The sequence below is a fragment of the Patagioenas fasciata genome, chromosome 4, assembly GCF_037038585.1.
Source record: "Patagioenas fasciata isolate bPatFas1 chromosome 4, bPatFas1.hap1, whole genome shotgun sequence".
Classification (NCBI taxonomy): Eukaryota; Metazoa; Chordata; class Aves; order Columbiformes; family Columbidae; genus Patagioenas; species Patagioenas fasciata.
The window spans coordinates 79,470,184-79,490,854 of NC_092523.1; the positions used below are offsets into that span (position 1 = coordinate 79,470,184).

The 20,671-nt window shown below is 40.1% G+C and overlaps 1 protein-coding gene across 9 annotated transcripts in view; it reads left to right on the plus strand.

Moving 5' to 3' along the window:
- Nucleotides 1-20,671, plus strand: part of GRID2 (glutamate ionotropic receptor delta type subunit 2) — a 554,341-nt gene that overhangs the window by 102,899 nt on the left and 430,771 nt on the right. For all 9 annotated transcript variants that reach the window (XR_011738959.1, XR_011738960.1, XR_011738961.1 and 6 more), the window contains exon 2: nucleotides 3,498-3,653. Coding sequence is in view for 4 of the 9 variants with exons in the window: in XM_065837720.2 (XP_065693792.1) it covers nucleotides 3,498-3,653 (156 nt within the window). In the remaining 5 variants the exon portion in view is untranslated. The remainder of the gene's footprint in view (nucleotides 1-3,497; nucleotides 3,654-20,671) is intronic.

The following is a 20,671-nucleotide window of genomic DNA, read 5'->3' on the forward strand; positions in this document are numbered from 1 at the left end:
ACAAATACATTGTTAAGCTGATTATTTTCACTTTCTTCTATGTGTCTGATAGCTAGTTCAATTTCTTCAGCTTATAAAAATAGGAGGTATCTAAAGTAGAAAGAGCAATCCAGTTTGGCAGGCAGGGGGACGTTACTTCTGCTGCAGAAGGAGCTGGCAAAGGTACTCTCAGGTCTGCTGCCTCCTTCACCCTCATCATGGGAGCTGTGAAAGTCTTGAAAAATTAAAATGAACAAACAAGTGGAGTTCTGAACAATTTGAGCCTGGCCTAGATGCGCCGCAGTGCAGAGATCCCCTGGGGAGCAGACACATGGGGCTGATGGCTCCAGATGCCAAGGGCTGGATCTGCCCTGAGCTGGAGCCCCACGGTGGCCCCACAGAACCAGCCATGGTCCCCAGGGTTGGGGACTCGGCAGCCAAGCCCTGTCCCGCAGTGTGACGTGCGAGGTAGCTGAGGACACATCTGCTCCGAACTCTTGCTACAGAGGAGATGAAGGATTTCCACTCCCTTTGTGCTGCAGCAGCAAAGGCAAAGCTCTCTGTGCCTGTTCCAAAGGGTTTGTAAACCCTTTCTAAAGGGTTTGTAAAACCTTGTCAGCTTAAAAGAGAAAGGTAAAGCATGTATTCCCATTATTGACAAAATCAAGATGTGATTGCACATAATCAATGTAGAAACGTAACAGCAGATTTAAATGTACTGCAAGTGAAATTGTAGGGTCCAGGTGTGTTAGCGCATGGTGAATACTGGGATAACCGGAGCTGTATGTGCAAGGGAAAGTCTCTGTATGTGACCTTAAAATCCTTACATGAGCGCAGCCAGACTTGCAGACATGGCAAGTCCCTCTTGTTCTTGTTGACAATAGTTTTATTATAATATAATTTACCTTCTAAAGCTGTGTGTATACATTCAGTCAATCAGACGTGATAGTGCACAGTATAGCCAGGTATTTGCCATTATAGTTAAAAATGAATGGATTCTATAAAATTTTCCCAACCAGGCACTCATCTGGCATAAAAATAACACGGGATTTTATTCTAAAACGTATCTTGGGATCTCAAATATCGGTGTCATAGTGAATTATTGGGTGAAGTGTTTATTGCTTCTATTCGTGAGATAAGTGTGGATGATGTTACGTAGCGAAAATCAAACTTCTGTGCTGAAGTTGAACTGTGACCTCAGTTCACAATGGTGTTAAATCCCCTCCTCTTTGAAACAAGGTATTTAATTTCCCGAGACTAACAGGGAGCACTAAGGTCCAGAAATGTCATGCTTTTGTAGTTAATAAAATTATAATACTTGAAAACTCTGCAAGCAGTGGACTTTGTCCTTCCGTAGTCAATGGAGAGATGAACATTGGTTTAAGTATCTTCACGCTTCATCCTTTTGGTCGTGATGCGTCTCTCTCCCACTTTTACATTTTCTGGCCTGATTCCAGTAGACTGCGCAAATGATTCTGGAAATAGCTGATGATGTCTAATTTGGATTGTGTTTTTGTGTGTATGGGTCAGTAGGACAAGTGATCTTTGGAAAACCTTTCCAATTATTACTTTGGTACTTGGTGAACTATTGAGTATTTGTATGATTTGGTCTGTATTCATTTAAGTGGACGGATACCTGGTGCCACGGTAGAGTGTGAATGAGATAGTTAAACACGAAGAATTCTCTGCTAAGCTGCAGGACATTATTGATGTGCTGAGGGTCTTTTAAAAAGCCAGTAGAGAATTACATTTGTGCTGTCCTCATCCAGATTCTGAAATAAAGCTGAAAGTAATGACATGCTAATAAAACAGGAGGGGGAAACCGGTGCAGAGTAGTTGCTGTGTCAGCGCGTTGGCTCCTGATGCAATCACGGGAATACTCTTTGAGTATAGTTAGAAATGACATAGTAAGCATGAGACCCGTTTCAGAGATGAGCAGTGGGAGGGGAAGAAAAACAAACAGCATCTACTTTTGTATAAATGTGAAGACTTCTTCTCTTTGTAAATAGTTTTGTGGAAGCACCTTTTAGAGAGCCAGTTTGCTGGGCTGTGTCATCATCATGGATATAGGCGTATCCCCAAAAAGAAGCAAGTGTGGGTTTGGTTTGAACCGTTCTATGAGGTTAGAAACAACTACGTTTTAAGGTGTATCCTTGAAAAAAGTTTTTTGTACCCTTAAATGCTACCTGGATACACCAATAGTTGTCTTTGTGCAAAAGACATAGTTTGCAGCGTCTTGCATACCAAGAATATCCTTGGCCATATGCAACTTTTCTTTATGGAGCTAAATAAAACAAGGGAAATAGAAATGGGTGCAGGGGAGAAAATCAATGTTTTCATCTGAGATTTGCAGAGAGCTGACAGGTGAATGAGGTGGAGAGGTAAAGAACAGCTGTTCCAGATGGCAGCAGCTTCAGGAGGGAAAATGCTGGAGTCAACGCGGTCAGGTTGTAGGAAGAGATGATGCTCATGCGGGATGAGTGGTGCTGGCAGGGAGATGAGTGGTGGAGGTCAATGGCAAAAACAGGTAAACACTCTATGAAGTTTCTTTCTCTTCAAGTAGCCATTTCCTGTAAATGCATCTTTTTGTTGTTGTTCTTTTCAGCACTGATTGCAGGTATTTACCTGAAACAATCAGTGATCAACATTTTCTGTTATCTTTGGCTGCCTCGCCACATACCCTGCCTTGGTTGAGTTCTGTATTGACAACAGACACTCAAGAATAAATAAACCTGGAAACGGATGAAGAAATTTCATAATGATTAAATACAGCTTTCAGAAGCCTGGTTTTGAGTTATTCCTCCTGCCTGGAAAGGAAAGCTTTAAAGGTGCTTGGAAATCCAAACAGCCCCAACTCCTCCTGACTTTCGTGTTTTGGGGAAAAGGCAGAACAGTCACTTTCTGTCAGATTTAGAAAAGCAGGCGTTATTTTAATTAACCACTTAAGACGAATTTACCGCCTTCAAGAGTCAGACAGTTAGCTGGAGTGGTTGTTGTACAAATCCAATAGGAATTAGACCTGAAATAGTTTTATATCAGCTGCTGACCTGGCTATTGATCACGGTTGTCAATTCTAACTCATTTTCCCGGTGCTGCTACTATTTTAGACTTATTCTTACCTCGTTTGGACTTTATACTGTTAATTTTTACTAGACATGATGTTAAGTGTATATCCTAACCCGTTGCATTCATTCAGTGTATTCAACAACACCTTTGGAAGGTTAATTAGTTGGTCACGTTCCTATACAGATGATTTGGTTTGTGCTTAAATAGATTTCCCCAATATTTTTAGCTTGAATCAATGCTTCTCCTCAATTTATGTTTTAAATTATATCAAAATTGAGAGATTATCTATATTGTGAAGTAGCTTCTGGGCTCTGTGTTGAGAGAACTGCTCTTCCGAAATGAGTGAAGGGATGATGTTATAGCATAAAATGTCTTTAGTGCTTACGATTACTACTTTGAGGATACTGTGGTTGAAAGATGCAAGGTGATTGTTTTGTTTCGTTTTTCCCCAGGGGCAATTTTTGATGAATCTGCCAAAAAAGATGAGGAAGTGTTTCGAATGGCAGTTGCTGATCTCAACCAGAACGATGAAATCTTACAAACGGAGAAAATCACGTGTTCAGTGACGTTTGTGGATGGCAACAACCCGTTTCAAGCGGTTCAAGAAGGTAGGACATCTAAATAGAGCTCGTGCTGTTGCTTCTGCAGCGACTTGCAAAATACTACCCTGAGAGCTTCCTAGTTTTATGAGATATTTATCATTCTTGTTGCTGCCTTTTTACACAGAATATCAAATATTGCATTTAACTTTGAATTTAGCTGCTACTGTTTGTGTTGGTGTAGTGACCTCAAACCATAAACTTTACCTTTATCCATTTTATAAGTAAAGACTCTTGAGAAATTGTAGAGAAGTCAGACACGGTTTGCTTGTACCTTCCCTTCTTTGCAGGCTGTTTTGAAGTTATTGTCAAACTGGTTGTCCTTACTTTATAACTTGTCAATACTACGTTTTGGCTTAATGTTGTGCAGCTAACGGCACTTAGCTGGAAAAGAAAGGTTGTTGTGTGGATAACCTTTTCATCACATACACCTGGAAAAGTTACCTGTTTTATAGGAGGGATTAGAGATGACCTGATGACTCGGAAAGCCACCTGTGTCCAATACAATTTTGTACTCGGTCCGTCCTCTGTCATTCGGCAATTATTGGACAAGAGGTGAGGATGTTGCTTTGGGCTCCTGTGATAGCTGTAGGATGATAACAGGGCTCAATATTTGAAATCCTTCTGAGCTGGATTAGTAAATCGCTGGTATGACTGAGCGCTGGTCTGGAAAGACAGCCATACAAAGCCTTTAGAAATAGGGGTTCAAATTCGTTTCCTGAGCATTTGTTATTTCCTCGCTTTTGTGGCACACTAACTTATGTCTGAGACACAGGTGGTGTTTGTTGTAGATATGTTGTAAACTTTTCTTACCATTATTTTGTTTCCTTGTTGAGTTTCTGTATCCTTGTTGGCTCTGTTTTGACATTTGAGGTAGAACTTGAGATTTAAGCAGCAAACTTGCACACGGTTGCACTGACACTGGTGAAGTCAAAGGTCAATAGGTGTTTTGCTTCAATGGGCTATTGGCAAGGCAATGTTGATGAAAAGGTCTTTAATGCTTAGATGACAACTTTTTATTAGTGGTGTTCAATTTAGGAATAGTTTTGTTAAGTTTAGGTCATGAGGAACCTTGCAGTTCGGGCTTCATAAGGCTGCGGCAGGAAAAAAAGTGATTTAGAAAGTATTCAAATCGGTATCAATTGAATCTATTTCAATCTGAAAAGGCCAACATAAAAATGGAAGCTATCAGATACTTTTAGAATCCAGAGGGGGGAAATGGGTGATGTCGATCTTTTTTAGATACCTTCCACACTGATAATATTGAAGCACTTTGTCCAGGATGGATAATGTTAGCTGATAATCTGTGAGTAATATTGATTAACACTGAAGATGAGCATTTATGATTGTTTTAAAGCGGTGGCAAATTATTTCGCAGAACAATGTTTTAAGCAAATTGTTTGTTTATTTATTTCTAACTTAAAGAAAGCAGGATCATCTAGGAAATCAGAACATTTCAAAGGAGTTAATGACCTGATATTTCAATTTTCTATTACTTTTAATTTTTTTAAATAAAAGTTACATTAGTAATTTTGGAAAGTATCTTAGCGTAATCAATATTTGAAATGTGAATGGAGTAGGTTTGACCTAAATTTTACAACCATATGTTGTGAAGGGGAGTAGGGGGGGGAAGAAGTTCTGTTGCGATATTGATGAGTTCAAGGAGGTATTTGCCAGTAAGATCTGTTTCTTGTAAATCCACTAATATAAATGCCAAAATGCCCTATACTAAACACCAGGAAAAAAAAGATCATTTAAACAGCCTATTTCTGTATTCCATTTGTAAAAGAAATACTAGAATGTGGCTAAATCTCATGTGTTTTAATGTGTATGGCATTCGTTACGCCCAAACTTGCTGTTTCCATGCCATTTCCTTGGAAGCATAGCAACAGGACTGAGAGTCTGAGGTGCCGTGGTCTCTCCTATCAGGTAAAGCCTGATGTGTAAAAATTATATTGTATTCTGCTATTTATTTGTATTACTTTTTTATCTATAAGTTACTTGAAGTTTGCTTTGGTTTGGTTCAATTTTTTTTTTTTTAATGGTTTTGACTTCTTTTCATCTTGTCCAAGTTACGGAACAGCCTTGAAAAATAAAGAGCTTTTCGTGTTTGCCGAAGTGTTAATTTTCAGGCATTAGAACAATAATAACAACTTAAAATTGGCCTACATTTGCCTAAAACACGCCTCTCAGTGAACAGAGAAAGTTTGTAAAGAAACTTGCCTAGGATTTTGGATTTCAGAAAAGAACAAATGATGAGCAAAGATCTGATAAAACAGCATGTCTTCTATGATTTTCATTTTATTAGCAAAATTAACAAGTTATTCCCAAACAATGTGAACAGGAACACTCCGATGTTTAACATGGATTTTGGAGATGTAAAGATAATTAGTTTCAGAGGATCATCTGTTGCAAAGTACTTAGTGTTTTTCCCTCTGAATCTGTTTGTATAAATTATGGTACCCTGAAATGTCTTCCATTTGTACCTTAGGGCATCTCATTAGTAGTTCTGATTGGAGCGGTGAGGCCGTATCGCAAAGCCGCATGGTTTTACCCTAGGGGAGCTGTGACTGACGTGCCCCATAATACCACTGGAAGTGCCCTCAGGGACAATTTATAGGCACGTTCCAGCATGTGGAAATAGGAGGTGGAATTGAGTTTCTTCAGGTTAGGGGAATTTTGGACAACGTCCTCAGACACACAGTGTGACCTGTGGGGTTGTCAATGTAGGGACAGGAGTTGGGTCGATGATGGTGGTGGGTTCCTTCCAACTCAGGCCATTCTATGATGCTGCAGCCCGGTCGCTGAGATGTGTCCCCGTGACATGCACCTGTGGACATGTCTGATGTGGTATTTTGCTTCCTCTCTTCCCTTTCTTCTTCAATACAAAGTCTTTCACGGTATTTTATAATACTTTTATGGGATATTCGTGGCTTTGTGTACTCAAGGACGAATATCGTGGCCGTGCGCGCATCGGAAAAGCAGGAATTTAAGTTTGCTTTGTGCAGCCAGTAAATGAAGTAGGAATAGCCAGTTTTTGCATGGTAGCAAGTTGGTATTTTAGTACTACAAGACAAGTAATTATGGTGCCAGATCCATACTAGCGGCAATAATAAGATATCATAGTGTGAACTTCCTTTCTTGTGAGACTTCAGTTTACAGCCGCGTTTAGGAAGGAGCGGGATAGGCCTTCGAAAGGTCTTGAGTTCTACAAGAGACTTAAACTATCATTACTTTGGGGAAGTTGTGTTTCTATGTTTCTTTTTAACAGACCTGGAAAGTCGGTTGAAATAAGCACATCTCTCTCATTTGTCAGAAAATCATTGTGTTCTCTTTCTCTTTTGTTGCTCTTTTGCTTATTTCAATATACTCATAATTAAAGCCCAAATTTTATGGCTCAAAGCCTGCTATTTCCTCTAATCCTTAATTTCTCATTAAAAACATGATCATATGGTTGCTGAATGGCTAATATGAAATATACTGTGCATTTTTGTGGGATTCTCTGCTGAGTTACCTTGGTAGACAGACTACCAAATGTCGGTTTCAATCCACTGCTAATGATTCTCTAAACCCTCCTTGTCTTCTAAACACTTTCCCGCAAAGTCATATTCTTGAAATACTGGTTTATTTGGGGGAAGATGTTTTCCATTGACGCAGGTATAGTTGTCTGCCACAATTCCTATCTTGAGGCAAGTGGAGGGAGGGGGAACCTTGGTACCTTGAACCAGAGGTAACACTGTAGGGTCCTAGGAAATCCATATTTCCATATTTTAAATGTCATAGCAAACATTTTATTTGGTGCTGATATATATATAGATAGATAAATATAGATAGATAGATATACACAAACACACACACACATAGATAGATATTTAATCCTGCACCTTTCTCCTGCCTTGTTTTTTGATGGTATCACATTTTAAGTGTCTTAAATAACCTGTAGTTAATCCAATGTATTATTCTATAGGCTACCTATACTGCAAGGCAAATAGATTTGACTAATGCTCTTTGAAATGTGCTCGTTTGACAAGTTTTCCCGTTGCGATCATACATACGTGGGGTTTTTTGTTATGTTTTGGTGGGTTTTTTAAAGCAACCTTTTTGTCATTCAGGTTAGTCACCAGAGTGTGCCCACAGACACCAACCCAAGCCTTCGTAATGGCTTTGGAAAGCTTATTGTGATCAGTGAAGTAAATAAAGCAGTGAGTCATAGCTAAATGGGATTCGGCTGTGGAGTAGCGGCGGTTTGTAGGGCAGCAATATGTATGAAGGTCACATGCAGGATTTTATTCAAGCAAAGTTTTATGATCAGAAATTATGGCCTGATGGATACATCTGCTTTGGCCTTTGGGACTAGATGGGTATAATAAGATTGTCCTTTCTCATTTCTCTGATTGCTGTAGAAAGCTGTTTAAAGCCACAGATTTCATGGGCTGCTAAACTTTCTTTTACGTTATGCCGCTTATTTCTTGAAATTTCTCAGCTTTCCTTGTGCTGTTTATTAACCACTACATGTTCAGTTTGAGATTAAACCTTGACAGGGCTGCACTTTTTAACTACCCTTCCATTTCATTCCAGGTTTGCTCCCTTATTTCCCAATAAAATGGATTTTGCGGTGAAATGATGTTACTAGGGAAAAATAAAAAAGTCAACTAGGATTTATACTATAAAAAGTTAAGGGAGAAGAGAAGCAGAAGCATTTTGATAGTGATAAAAAAACTCCGCTGTAAAATCAAGCTGTTGGAAATGTTTGCAACTGCAAATTGCTTGTATCATCAGTACTTGAGGAAATATGGCCAAAAAACCCTCTTTTGAATTGCTTCTCCTCTGCACATCCGTATAATGCGCCCGCAGCGGTGGCACCGTGCCCTGTTCTCAGAGCGCTGGGTGACAAGCCCGACACACGGGCTTTGTTCTCATTTCAGCCCTGCTAACCCCACAGAATCAATCAGATCTCCAGTTCGCATAAATGCGCCACGGGGTGTCCAAGTGTTGGCAGCTGACGAAGAAAGTTCGAACAGCCCTGGTGATCAAATCGTGACACTTGGGACGACAGTGGTTGCATGGAGAAGATCAGGGCGAAGGGAAGAGTGAGCATTCACTCAACTGCACAAGGGACACGCGATAGAGACTCAGTTTAGGAGGAGTAGGATGCATATTTAACACATTTTCAGCAGCAATTTCAAAGCTGTTGCGACCTTCCCTTAGCTGGAAGTAATCTACCTAGAGCGTAGTGCAAACTGTGCAAGATTCATTTTGAATAAGGCCTCGTAGTGTTAGAGGAGTTACAGTAATTGCAAGACTTCCACTGCTCTCCAGTCTTTGGATTTTGGGCTCTGGCATTTTCTAGTTCCTAATTATTTTTGTAGTAATGTTTTCTTCAATTGCAAGACAACTGCCATTATCTTTGTTTCCAGCTTGAAAGCAAACTCTGGCAGCTGTATTAAACATTCAAATACTTGGGAAAAAAAAAAAAAAGAAAATCCTTTATTTTAATCTAAAATAAAATCTAAAATAAATTAAAAAGAAAAATCAGTCAATCAGGAATGGATTTCTCCAAGGCAGTTTAAGTACAGGGAGAAACACAGCGTGAAGAAAAGTGCAAACCTCTGCAGTCCTTAATATTCCCAGATGGCAAATGTAAAGAATTTGAAGTACAGATATTAGCGCTTCTGAAGAGCCTTTTCTGAAGGATGGCTTCCAAATTGCTAAGGAGGGTGGGGGGGTTCTGAGGAGAACAGCCAAGACCCTGCCGTGTTTAAGGTGCTGTTATCTGTGCTTTCTCACAGAAGTACCTAAACCCCTTGGAACATCTGCTTTATGACTGCTGCGCATCTTTGTTGTGGTTTCAGGAAAGAATACGAGTGTTTCCATGGAAACCACTTCTCTCCAGGTGAGCAGGCGACCCAGCAGCATCCCACTGTTGTACTCGGCTGTATCTCGGCGTTCAGGTGCCACGATGTGGCCGGAGACGTTTCTATAGGACCACATGGTAAACCGAGGAGTAGCGTTTCAGACTTTACCCCGCTACCCTTCTGCCATCTTCTTTTCCTTCTGCTTTCCCCCGACTTTAAAGCAGCAGGAGTGATTTTCCTAACACTATTGTCAGTTGCCAAAGTTTGGCTCAATGTTGGTTGTTATGGCAGATTTTGACATTTCTATCAGAGCTTCCGCGTTCAAATGACAGACAGGAATTTTAATAGACTTGAAAGAATCTTCTTCCCAGGCTTTTGCTTAAAAAGCATGTGAATGAGGCAGGATGTTAATCTCTTTATCTCTTTTAAAAAGTTGAACGAATAAATAGCTGGACAAGTCTGATGTCCTTTGGTGGAGTGCAGAGTGAATTTTGTTACACTAGGAGTAGCTAGATCTGCTGATATTCCCTACTCCTTACTCTTTAAATCCAGATCGCATCATTTCTGCTTTTGCAATGTGCGTATTTCCACTTGCAGGTCGCAAGCATCCCATCTATGTTTTCATCCATTAAACACGGCGCTTCGGTTTGCTGTGCTAATGTGCTCTGACACGCTGCCAGTGGTTTACTTTTAAAAGAGCTATACAAATTGTGATGTGATTAAATAATATCAGTAGTACGTTTAAATGTTTAAAGCCACGGTGCCTGAAGGCTTTTGGGGGTATCTTAACAAACAGAATTATCGAGACGGAGCAAATGAGAGATGCTTCGTCTTCCTAGATGCCACTTATTTAGCTAGCACCCTAGGCGATCAGTCCTCCAAAGTAATCTCCTTAAATAAGTAATGGACACCCTGTGTGGATTTTCTCCCTGTCTTTTTGTGAAGCAACGTCCACTGAAATCACTGCAGCAGTCAATCATCCCTGGCCAGCCAGAAATGTCTGTTCCCAGACAGGCCTCCCAGCAGGTTGTGGCGACCACCGAGCAATAACCCGCTGCGTTGTGCCGTTTTCTGCTATACGGGTCCTCCTGAGCACACTCAGAAAATAGTGCTAATTCGAGATTGTGCTTTTCCTGACTAAATTACCTGGATCACTAAGTCACTAAGTCTTTGTTTCACCTGGCGGTTCAGGTACAAATACTAATCTGACTGCGTACAGAGCAGTATTTGATATGTGCATCTATATCTGCGCTTGTCTAAAAGTCAATGCAATTAATTTTAATTAGTTAATTGCTTAATTAATTAAATTCTTCCTTTAGAGCCCTCCTTGCTCTTCTTCTTTCCCTTCTCAAATAACTTTTGTTTCATTTACATTCTCTTTTAGCTGTTGTTGTAATCCATTAGCTCTTTGGGTACAGGCTGTTTTCTTGCTGATCTGTATTTGAAGCAATTGGGTATTTATGTGATGCAAATAATTTTAAACATACTCCTCTCTGTGTTATGTAATAAGAGACAAAATGTACTTGGTGGAGGATGGTAGTGTTTTAAAAATCTAATTCCGATAATGAGGAAATGAGCTGTGACACTCTGGAGGTGCAGCCTGAAGGGAATTATGAAGGTCATTCTCTTAGATGGGGAAATTAATTACATTTTAGCTTGGTTCCCTGTTACTTAGACCCTTTACATTGTACGCTATCAAGTAATTTTGACTAAATATCAATTTATGGAAAAGTCTGAGCAAAAAGAGAGCAGTTACAAGTAGAGATTTTGAAACTAGGCGGTGTTTTATTAAAACACTAATCGTATCCGAAAACCGTAACCTTTATGTGATCTTTTTGAAAGGATGGCTGCTGTTGGGTTTCAGTGCTCATTCCACTCGATTGTTGCTGTACCTTTAGCTTCTGTGACTACTGGACCTTCTGATTTGTTTTTTTTCCTCCTTAAAATCCAACCTTTTGCAATTCTTTATGGTGCAAGAGGCCTGAGGTGAGACCAAGGCTGTGGGAAGGATGCGGCTGTTGCAGGGGGAGATGCAGCAGGTAGCGTTGATGGTAATCAAAAAACACTCTTGGAACCATTTACTCTGAGCCTGGAATAGGCACGAGAGCTTTGCAGAGCCTCTCGTGTGCTGTTGACACACAAGAGTGAGTTTGGGTTTGGGAGCTTTATAGAGGAATATAAAGCACTAACTCACGGGACTTGACTTCCGGCGGAAATTAAGCACCTGCTCAAAAGCTTTCCTCAACAGGGATGTGCTTAAGCAATCACAAATCGGTAACTTAATTTTCTTTGGCAGCTGGCATTCATTATTTTGTTTAGTTAAGAGCATATTTTATCCAGAAACTTGTAGCTCTCGGTGGTGTTTTCACATCCTACCCCTCTGGTTGCCCGAATGACTGTGCTAGATGGCTGCAGCTCCTATTGCTTGAAGCAGAAAACGCGGCTGCAGGTCCTGTGATACCTGGAAAAAAGAAAGTTTGAAGTCACGATGAACCTTCCAGAGTGCCAGGCCACAAAAAGCAGGTAAACAAGTAAAAGCTTACGGAGGTTTTGCTTCTGACGCGAAGTTTCATGACAAGAGGATTGTGATGTACTAGGCTTGGGTCATCACAAAGCACGAGAACGCTGCACTCAGAAATTGCAGTTTCGTGTTACGGGTAGACAATTTATGTTCATCCCATCCCTTCGTGACCTGGTGCAGGATGGGAAGCCAGCAAGAATCTGCTTTCTTTTTCAAAAATGTGATGTCTCTGGTGTGGAACCTGAAGGAGAAAGAATTGCGGCCTCCGAAGGGCCTCGCTTGTGATGCCATAGAACTTATGCAAAATTAACTAATTTATTTTCCTTGTAAATATTTACCAAACAAAGTTAAACTATATCATTCTCAGCTCTAAAATGCATTTGTGTATCCTGGTTCTTTTGTAATGGGAAATGAAAGAAACCTTTAGAAAAATATGAAATGCGCCTACTTGTCATGAGTTTGCATATGAAGTCTAATGTGGCTTCTACCGAGGGCACTCAAATTCGGTTTATAGAATTGAAAAGCTATCTCCCACAATGGGGAGGGTATAGCTTTTTGATTGGTGTATAGATGTGAAGGGTTTGAGGCTAATTGTCCATCTCTCACTTTCAAGATAGGACCTGGGTAGAGCCCCATGGCTGTGACCTCTGTTGGGCTCTGCAGGAAGGCTGAACAGGGCCATGGCCAGAAAGGAATGGGCTTGTTCAGCTAATACAAGGAATCTGAGGATATTTCTTCAAATCGGTCACCTGTATAAATTCTTGGTATTTATACCTAGCAAAGCATTAATTGAAAATAAAGTACTGCAATTAGAAAAAAATCTAAAAGAATAGTTTTGGAGAGAGATGTGTGTGAGTATGTACAGGATATTAACTCGCTACGAAACTCTTCTGGTTACCAAGGCTACAAAACATACCTGATGTCATCTTCAAATGCATCAATAATCTTCTCCGTTAAACCTTTCATTTTAGCAGCAACTTGAGCACTCAAAATAGGCATTTCTTAAAGCTTTACCTGGCATAAAAAATACTTGGCAGAAGTATCTGTCATGCAGAGCCATTACATCTGGCAGGTGGAATATATATATGTAGATAGAATAGATTGCAGTTTTGGAAATATCAGACTTAGGGTAAAGTAAAATATGATTTCCAAGTTGTGTGTTACACATGGATGAAGGTAAACTTTGCAACGTTTACCCACTTTTGATAGCTTGTCTGTCAGCTCTCCTAGATCTTATTCAAAGTCTGCAGTCTGATTATTTCTTAAATTGTTTCTTCATCTCCAGATTAATGCAAGTTAAACTTAATGTTTCATATTTGCTATAGAATTATATAGAGCATAAGTGTTTAAATGTAAATTTCAGCACTTTGTACCCAGATAAATTTGTGTTAAGCTAGGATATGAACTGAAAAGAAGGGGAATAACTATTTCTAATCAGATCTTTTTGTGATCTCTTGTGGTCTGCAAGGGCTGCTGGCTGTGAGCGTTGTCCATGAAAATATTTACTTAGGAATAGCTGTTTTGGAGTAAATTACCATGCAGGTAGAATCTAAGACATACAAAGTTCAGACCTTCTGAGAAAGATTTGCCTTAATTTATAGGGAGGAAAAAAAAACAAAGCAAAGGTAACTAAAAAAACCCCAACCATTCCTTACTGTTGAGGACACTTTGGTTTTCTTGCTGCTTAATATTGTCATGTGTGTAAGCAACTTATTTGATTTGGAGAAGGTGGAAGAAAAAGGGTTGGGAGGGGACAGAGGAAAACATCTTCATGTTCCTGGAGGTGGAATTTTCCTGTCTTTGGTTTTGGTGTTTTATTTTGCTCTCTGCCTGTGCAAGATAAGGTTTTGGACAGCATTTAGTTTTCTGCAGAAGCAGTAATTTATGTAAGATTTAGTTACAGACAAACTGTCTGGTGATCTTAGTGGGAGCTGCTCTAGGGAGAGTTGTCATTTCACACCGTTTTGCCTCTCCAGGTAAACAGCCGTTAATACAAAACCTAATTTTGGAATTTTCTAAAATATATTCTAAAATATATATTTAGCCATCAGCATACCTGCATTGTATCTCAACCTTATACTGTTATCAGGCTGATTGGTACCAGTTCTAACCTGTCCTCAAATTCTTTATCACCTCTATAATTTGTCATTATTCTCTTTGTGCTGGTTGATATCACGGTGAGAGCCCTATAGTTACGTTCTGGGCCTCCTTCATTATTGCAATAGTAACATTTTTAGTGTTGCAGAAAAGATCCGCTATTTCAAATTTCAAAATTTAGTACCGGCACAACAGCAATTATTTCCACAGCTGCCTTCTAATGTTCTTGGATGATAGGCATTTAGCTTTATTGATTTGAAAGCGTTTCTCCTTGATGAATGAGATTGTTTCCAGAAAATTATGTAAACAGATACTGACGATGCATCCTCTGATGAATGGTAGTGCTGGTTTTCCCCACTCTTTGTAGCAGCCCAACCTTCCTATCTGATTACCCTTGGAAGGTACGACACCTGAGCAGCAAGAATTTGACATCCCTGAGCATCATGGATACGTTCCATTCCCTTCACCCGCTTCTGTGGCATCACATTCTGGTTGTTTTCAATAGCTGCACAAACAAATTGAGTCTGTACATTCCAACTAAAACTATGAATACAGGATAGACAAGACCAAGTTTATTGCCTGATTCACTTTTTGCTCCTTGCTCTGCGTTATTGTAAGAGGGCAAGAGAGCTTCATGTATTATTCAGTTAATATAATGCATATTTAATTTGCATTTTTAATGTTTTCGAAGGTGAAGGATAACAACTTCAGCAGCGCTCAACATGGTAATTTAATTGGTTGTAGGGCAATTCTAAGATGCTCAGAAATGGCTTCATTGGGAGATCTTGCAGAGCCTTAAACAAGCGTATCAGTCAAAAGCTCACCTGGATTAAACTGCCACCCTCACCCCATGGAGGAACGGGGGGCTCAAAGTGTGCAGCTGCTGCCTTTTCATTTCAAACGTTTCCAGGAGGAGAAACAAAACCTAAAGGGATGAATAAAGGCTACCAAGGCTTGCTAAACGTGGCTGAATGCTTCCTTTAATTTCTCCGTCACTGGAAATGGTTGAGGTTATAATTTTGAAGTTAGTACTTCCGTGCCTGAGAAATGGAGGGACAAAAAATGGCCCACATGAAAAGGGAGCGTGTAAAGTTGATGACAGTGAAATTTGTGTCTCCTAATCCAACATCTGCCTGCAGGATCTGGGCTTCTAAGATGGCACCTTTTTCCCTGTGTGGATTGCATGTTGCGAAAGATACCACAAATAAGATGAAACAAATACACCCTGGGACTTCTGATGCCTTTTGATGTGTTCTTCCTGACTAGAAGTGATGGGGGCAATTCTATCAAGCAAAGGAATCTGCATTCCCCAAATTAGGTGCTGAGGTGAAAATATTTTCAACCAGCTAATAAATGTTCTGAAGTTTGGACTCAGATAGAAAAATCTCTTAAATTAAAGCAATTAAAGTTGCCCCAAAGAGATTATTTATCTACAGTGTGTAACTGTACTGGCTACATCCCTACCAAAGGCACTGTATATGCTTTCTTCTTCCAAGCCTACTTCTACGTCTTCATTCCAATTTATAGTTCCAGACTAGCACATAATACCCAGTTTACTGTTTTCACCTTTTCTCTAAAGCTTCAGTTCTTTTGAAGGTTCCTGAAATGCAAGGTTTTTTTAGCGTGAAGTTGATCATTACAACCTTTAGCCAAAGGGTCTAAAGCAAAATTTTTGGCATGAAGTAGGTGAATCTTTCCAGGATTCCTGCCTGCTTCTGTAATGATATATCTTCTTTATTGTTTTTATCCTTCTGGTGTATATTTTTTTAGTCTTTGGAAGCCAGAATCAGGAATATACTCATTATTACTTATCTGAAGTTGACACATTCTGTACAATGTGCAGGAGGCTGGTGTTTTGTTCATTAACTTTTTCCTTGTCAGGCAGACTTTTTAGGCTGCTTAACTCTAATGTATTTGACATGAGAATCACCAAAACCAAGCGTGGGTGTGTTGTGATTCACCCAATCAAATGCCCTTGTACCTCCTCTCATCCCCTCATCAGCCAAAATATGCACATAGAACGGGTCAGGGGACGATTTCATTGAAAACACTAATTTCAAATTAGGTCACAGTAATTTCAGCAGCATCAAGCCACAGCATTTGTAAGGCAGTTCAATTCTGTATGAAATATTGTTTAGCTAGAGGTTATTAATTACCAGCTTCCGTTTAGTTGATGGCAACAAGCCAAGAAAGCACTCAGGAGCCTCCCCATTCACCCATCCATCCGCAGGAGTAAGCTGAAGTCAACTTGGGCACTTGGCTTTAGTCAACTCGAGTATTTGCCTTTAGAGGAGAAAACTTTGAAGAAATTTGTCTGCCAGGCTTCTAAATGCTTTCAATTATTCTTTCTGTTAATACAATGAAATCTGCGGCATCGTTTTTAGTGTCAGGATTTAGATGGAGAGGGAGGAGAGAAAATTGATTGGGAATTGTATTAGTACTGTTGTGTCATCCCACCTACTAGCAATTGTTACAGTTATAATTACAGGTACATTAGTAATAAGCTGCAGTCAACGCTGTCTGCAGTTGTGGCTGCTTTCCTAAGTCACTGGTTGCTTTTGAAAGTTATTTAATTTTTATTGCCTATTCAGTTATAATTTCTTGTACCCCATCACTCTTCGCTTTCCTTGCCCCAAAGAATATTTGTCTTTGCAAGACATTACCACACAGCGCAATATATTTTTCTCTACTAACAAGGTATGAAGGCCCATTGGAGATTGTATTATTACAGCATATGCAGCGCAATAACCTATTCAAAAATACGGAGAGGAAATCAAAGGAGAGTGAATTTATTTTCATTACACTTACGCCATTTGACATTTGCAATTCTTTATGCCGTGAACTAGTGCTTTCAGACGAAGAGCAGTCGGTGTGTAATTCATTTGCGCGCACTGCAGCGCAGGACTCTGGAGGAACAGCGGGATGCTCCACAACGCAAGGGATAACATCCTCCAGTTAACTCCTGCATCGCACTGGGAGCACTGGGAAGAGCATCCCCTGGTTAAATGGGGGCTGACTGACACAGCGCTGCTTGAAATGTGCCTTTCTTTTATTATCAGTTGAACTGAAGGGCACCGTGCAGAGACAGTTAACACTTGTGCAAAGGGATTTCTGTGCTTGTAGCTGGAAGAATAATTCAGAGTCTGAAGCCTTGGTTTAAAAACTGGCATTAGTGAATGTCGCAGTCGTGTTTAAAGCAAGCGGCAGACTCCTGCGTGGTATTTTGGCAAAAGGCAGCCAGCGTTAGGCTCTTTCATTCGTGATACGGGTTTTTTCCCCTGAGATTACCCTTCTCAGTTATAACCAAAGAGCTCTCTGACAAATTGTCTAGGTGCAAATGCAGTTTTACAGGAGATTTTATGATTTTTTTTGAAACATTTTTAGAAGATAGTGTTGTAAGGCCTCAAGCAGGAGCTCTTAAAGCAAGAAGCTTTAACGTTATGTATTATTAAATAACTATAACACGTAGAGAGAGCTGTGTAAAGAGCGGTTACTGAGAATTGTCCCTAAAGCTGCCTACGGTCTCGGCACGAAATCATTTCTTGTCCTTTTTTTGCATATTTTATTTCTGTGTTTTTAAGATACCAGCGTGCATTTATACACCACAATGTATATAAATAAAATGCAAGTTTGCAGCCAACAGGAGGCTTAGCAACACTTTGTAATGCTTGATTTGTGTATTAAGATGTTACTACTTTGTCATACGTATATCAGTAGTGCTTTAAACCACTTTTCCAGCTAAGTTTTTACGTAGACTGATTTGTGTGAGTTCAACACAGAGTAAGAGGAATTTATTTCCATAAGGAACTGTAGGACTGGAGCTGAGAAGTTCTCGTCTGCCCGTGCTTTCACTGCAGATCCACAGACCGAATAAGCTCCGCACCTCTGGGAAAGAACCGAACCCAAAGCTTGAGATGTATAACAACTTTCTGTGAATGAGTGACATTCAGGATATCATTAAATGTAACTGCAGGCAACTTTCTGTTATCTCGCTCTTCCAGCGCAACAGTTTTAGACTAAAGGAACATATTTTATGACACCTTCCCACCGCATGAAACTCCTACGCTGAAGGAGCTGCTGTTTCCTTTCATCTCATCACTTCATTCATTGCTCTGTGTGCTTGTAGGAAGACTTTATGTTCAACTTGGTACGCGTATACCTGGCAGCGCAGGGCGAGCATCTGAAGATACAAAGAGCTGATGGAAACGGAAAAGTTTCCTAATATTCTCCCTATAGAGAGAGAGAAGGTGAGAAAACAGCTATCGTGTGGACAAGTGGAAAGAATTGCAGAAGAGGTTCTGGCAATCACGTCTTGATTGCAGCAATGGTATATTAATAAAGGGGTGAGTGATGAGAAACTGTTAAGAATGTCTATTGTGTTTCCACCTTCAATATCTACGAGTGATGTTTTTTGTCCCTCCACTAAGGTACAAATGTCCAGTGTCCTGCCATAGCTACATGCCACGCTGCCAAAATTTGCGTTACTGGCATGAAGGTAATTTTTTTCATGCCATCAAACTAACACGATGCTAACGCAAGAACTTCCAAAGTGTTGTAGAGATGGATGCCTCAGCTCTAGCAGCATCTTGGCAGCAGATGTGAACCCAGGAAAAATGCCGGTCAACACCACCTGTATTGGCTGCACGTGGCTTCCTGTGCTCCCCAAGCTCCTCTTGATCGCCAGGTCCCCATGAGCTGCTGTTTTGCTCCGTGTCTTTCTCCTCCAAACTCTGGTTCTTCTTGCCTGCTCTGGACTTTGTGTGTTTGACTCAGTTCATTCTATTTGTCTGCCTTTTTTGTCTACCCGTGACTCTTTATCTGGAATTAAAGAGCAAAAGCCAAATTGTTTGAAGGAACAGAGATCATCTTGTCATCTCTACGGTTTGAGATAGAATAAGAATTATGCCCCCTCAAGTCTGTAAAGCATTCCGGTATATTACCAAATAGTGTGGGTGGTTTATTTCATCTGCAGGTGGATGGATATTGAGTTAGACAAAATGATCTCTGAACACTCATTTTATTTTTGGTACCATATAAGGTTTAGGTTGTATTTGAGATCCTATTTGATGAGACAGGCTGTGGAGAGAGAAGTAGATCATGTGGGCTTTACTGATGTGTAAAAACTGGTTTCTTCCTTTACTGCTTGCAGTATAATAGTCAGAGGGGAATTTGTTAATGGTTCCGGGAGAGTGATATTGCTGGGTTAGTCACAGGGACATGAAATAGAAAACATTTTTTGCCTGACCAAATGGCTATCTTTCATGTTTGTACGTCTGTTCCGCTAATACCTACCGGGGAATTCAACAAATATTTTATTAGGAGGACCATAAAAGTCTCCTCAGCCAGCCTACTCTATCAGACTTGTTTGATGTGTTGTTAATGAGCGTGTGCTTATTCTCATTGTCTGGTTTGTTGTTAAGATGATCATCCTCTTTTCTCATAATCATTATAATTGGAAACAATGAGTCTTTACATCCGCACTGATAAGTTTTCATGGTGATTTTAGAAGTCTAATTTAAGGAACCATCTATTTTGGAGTGTAGGGATTTCTTAATTAAGCACAGTTAGGCTGGGGCTTTTTTCTTGTCGGAGACAACATCAAACACTGTTATGGGCATGTAGAACGATTGAAGCTTAATTGTGGAATGAGATAAACATGCATAAAATCCAATTTCAATTGTTATTGACCTTCCATATATTTCAATGAGATAATTTATCCCTATGTACAGAGGAGTGGGTCAATTGGAGAGCAATTTGTACCTTCTTCTGAGGGATCGGATCTTGCTGGAGAAGCTGACAGACTGCAGACATCAACCATTTCGGCCTTTAGCATGGTAATAAGAAAACCTTCGTTAATGGACTGACTGGATTTGTTCTTTATTGGTTATTGCCGTCCGTCTGGAAGCACAAATACAGATAATGCACGATGCCAGACTTCATTTAAGCAAGCTGACAGTAGAGCTTAAAAATAGAGTGGGAAGACTTATTTTCTCCCAGTTTGGTGGGTGACTTGAAATCCCTTTGTGAAATACATCTGTTTTGTATATGGTTTTTTTTGGTTGGTTTGTCTGTTGAAGAGTGGCCATGTTTCTCAACTGTGATGAGCTCTCCCAGCACCGCTTAAATAACATTCTGGCAGTGTTCTATTTGGAGCAGAAAAACCTAGGGCACAGTGCTGCAGTGGGTATAGATTTCACAGTTACGGGGATTCCGAAGGCAAGAGCTTTCATTTTTATTCTGCTCTTACACTTGGCAGCTTTTAGCGTTATGCCTATTAACTTTTATAGATGTCATACATTTTTATGTTAATGCTGCAGCTTTGAGTAGAGTGAGAAAGCTCAACTTCTGCTCATCAAACCAGCGTACAAGGAAAATTATGACGCTTCAAAATGGTTAAAAAGCTTGCTTTTATTGTTTAATGTCAATTTATTGCCGGTGTGTTTTTTATGGCCAAAAAGGGGTGGGTTTTTTGGAGCGTATCAGGACTAGCAGAACTTCGCACCTGTTTAGCGGAAGGATTTATACTTGATTTTTGTAGGTGTCGGCACTGGCAA